This window comes from Atta cephalotes, assembly GCF_000143395.1.
Source record: "Atta cephalotes unplaced genomic scaffold scaffold00014, whole genome shotgun sequence".
NCBI classification, from domain to species: domain Eukaryota; kingdom Metazoa; phylum Arthropoda; class Insecta; order Hymenoptera; family Formicidae; genus Atta; species Atta cephalotes.
The window spans coordinates 874,940-877,353 of NW_012130078.1; the positions used below are offsets into that span (position 1 = coordinate 874,940).

The 2,414-nt window shown below is 28.5% G+C and overlaps 1 protein-coding gene across 1 annotated transcript in view; it reads left to right on the top strand.

Annotated features, from left to right (window-relative positions):
* Positions 1–2,414, top strand: part of LOC105617745 (protein FAN) — a 6,474-nt gene that overhangs the window by 2,304 nt on the left and 1,756 nt on the right. Inside the window, exons 8-12 of the mRNA XM_012199299.1 lie at positions 344–498; positions 783–961; positions 1,263–1,394; positions 1,520–1,726; positions 1,829–2,102. Coding sequence (XP_012054689.1) covers positions 344–498; positions 783–961; positions 1,263–1,394; positions 1,520–1,726; positions 1,829–2,102 — 947 coding nt within the window. The remainder of the gene's footprint in view (positions 1–343; positions 499–782; positions 962–1,262; positions 1,395–1,519; positions 1,727–1,828; positions 2,103–2,414) is intronic.

Below are 2,414 nucleotides of genomic sequence, written 5' to 3' on the forward strand. Positions count from 1 at the left end.
CGTGCGTGCGTGCGTGCGTGCGTGCGTGCGTGCGTGCGTGCGTGCGTGCGTGCGTGCGTGCGTGCGTGCGTGCGTGTGTGTGTGTGTGTGTGTGTGTGTGTGTTAGATTCCTATTAAATATTCATAACACAGTATACGCACGTACAAAACATTCTAAAATTTTTTTACAATACTTTCAAGCACTCATCAATTATTTCTTGAATTAATCTATAATTTTCAATAAGTATTATTAATATTTTAATTGAATCAATTTTTCCACTCCATTTGTGCATCATTTCTCATCATTTTTTATAAAATACATTAAAAGAACCAATATTTTTTTCATATACCTATATTATTATAGGAACGATATTCGGAAATGTCTGATCCGAAGTTTTTATATGGTTCTCATTATAGTGCACCAGGTTTTGTTCTGTTTTACTTAGTACGGAAATACCCTCAGTATATGCTCTGTCTTCAAAACGGAAGATTTGATCATCCAGATAGAATGTTCAACAGGTATATGTCTTACTTATGTCATACTTTTTCATTTAATTTTTTTCGATATTTATTTACTTTTAAAATTATATTAATAAATTGTAATAGCAACGTTCATTTATGCACGAAAAAAAATTGATTATGCTAGAAACACTGTAATTTAAGGAAAATGGATTATGTATTTATTTCGTAAGAAAAGGCAGAAATAAGAAATATTTCAAATATTGTAAAAAATACATAATTACTCTGTCAAATGTGCAGAAACGATTTTATGTTTCACTTTTACGAACAAAAACACCTAACAGTATAGCTGACGTGTGGAAAAATGTTTTGGTGAATATGTCTGACTTTAAAGAACTGATACCGGAGTTTTATGACACAAACAACGATGGTGACTTTCTAATGAATAATTATGGTATTGACTTTGGCTATCGACATGATGGTACAAAAATAGGCGATGTACAACTACCTCCTTGGGCAAAAGGTAAGATGAGATATTTAATTATAATTATCATTAATCATTTAAATTAACGATTAATCGCCATTGTTTGTATATTTTTAAAAATAGATAAAACGTTTTACTCTAAGAAGTACTTTATTCATTAACAATGTTTTTGAAGTATTTCTTATGGCAAACAGTTACAAAGTAACTATCAATTCTGCATCATATTTATATGTGATCAATTGTATGATTATAATTATAATATTATAAATATTTAATATTTAAGATAAAAAATTAATATTAACTGGATTAAATTAATATTATATTATACATATTACTCTAGGACCAGCCGATTTTGTACAACAATTGAGAAATGCCTTAGAAAGCGATTACGTTTCTCAAAATCTTCATCATTGGATTGACCTAATGTTTGGATATAAACAAAGAGGAATTGAAGCTGATAAGGCTGACAATGGTAATTCAATTTTTTTATAGTATATTACTGCAGAAATAAAAGAAATTACAATATTCATTTAAAGTATTGTTAAAATTTATGATTGTTTTTAAAATTTCTACAATATATATTTGCTTTCTTTGTAGTATTTTTCCATTTGTGTTATGAAGGAGCAGTTGATTTAGATACTATACGTGATATAAATGACAGACATGGTCTCGAGGTGCAAATAATGGAGTTTGGGCAGATACCAAAACAAGTTTTCATTTTACCTCACCCCAAACGTTTGACATTAGCACCAAATTTATTATACAGTGAAACATTATTGACTTCACCAGACACGATAACTTCAGGTATTATGTCTTACATAATACTTTTTTCTTAGCTATTCATACAAATGCGCATATATACATGGATATAGTACAGCATATTAAATATTATTGTTAATTTTCCAGATAATGCATGTGTAAACAAAAAATCAATTAATTTTACTGAATTAGTAATGTTTCAAGCACATAAAGACTGTGTCACCAGTATTGTACGAAAAAATAAAACGAGTAATGAAATTATATCAGTAGGACAAGATGGAACGCTTAAATTGTATAACATAAATGAGAAGAAATTGACACGTAGTGTTATCTTGTCCTCGTTGTCACTGTCATCTTGTATCTCATACTGTACGCTATCGCAACGAAACATTCTTGTAGCGGGATCATGGGACAATACTTTGTAATATAACAGTGATCAAATTCTATATATAATTATATATAACAATATATAAATTTATTTATATATAGATCATATGTACATTCCTGGTTTTTTTTAGATGTCAAATATATAAATTTTATAGATATGCAATACAAATTTAAAGTTATATACATATCTTCTCTCTCTCTCTCTCTATATATATATATATATATATATACACACACACACACACACACACACACACACACACACACACACACACAAATAACTAGTAGTAACGTAACTAACTTAAACTTAACTTATTACTATTAGTTTTAGTTTACTTTTAGTTTA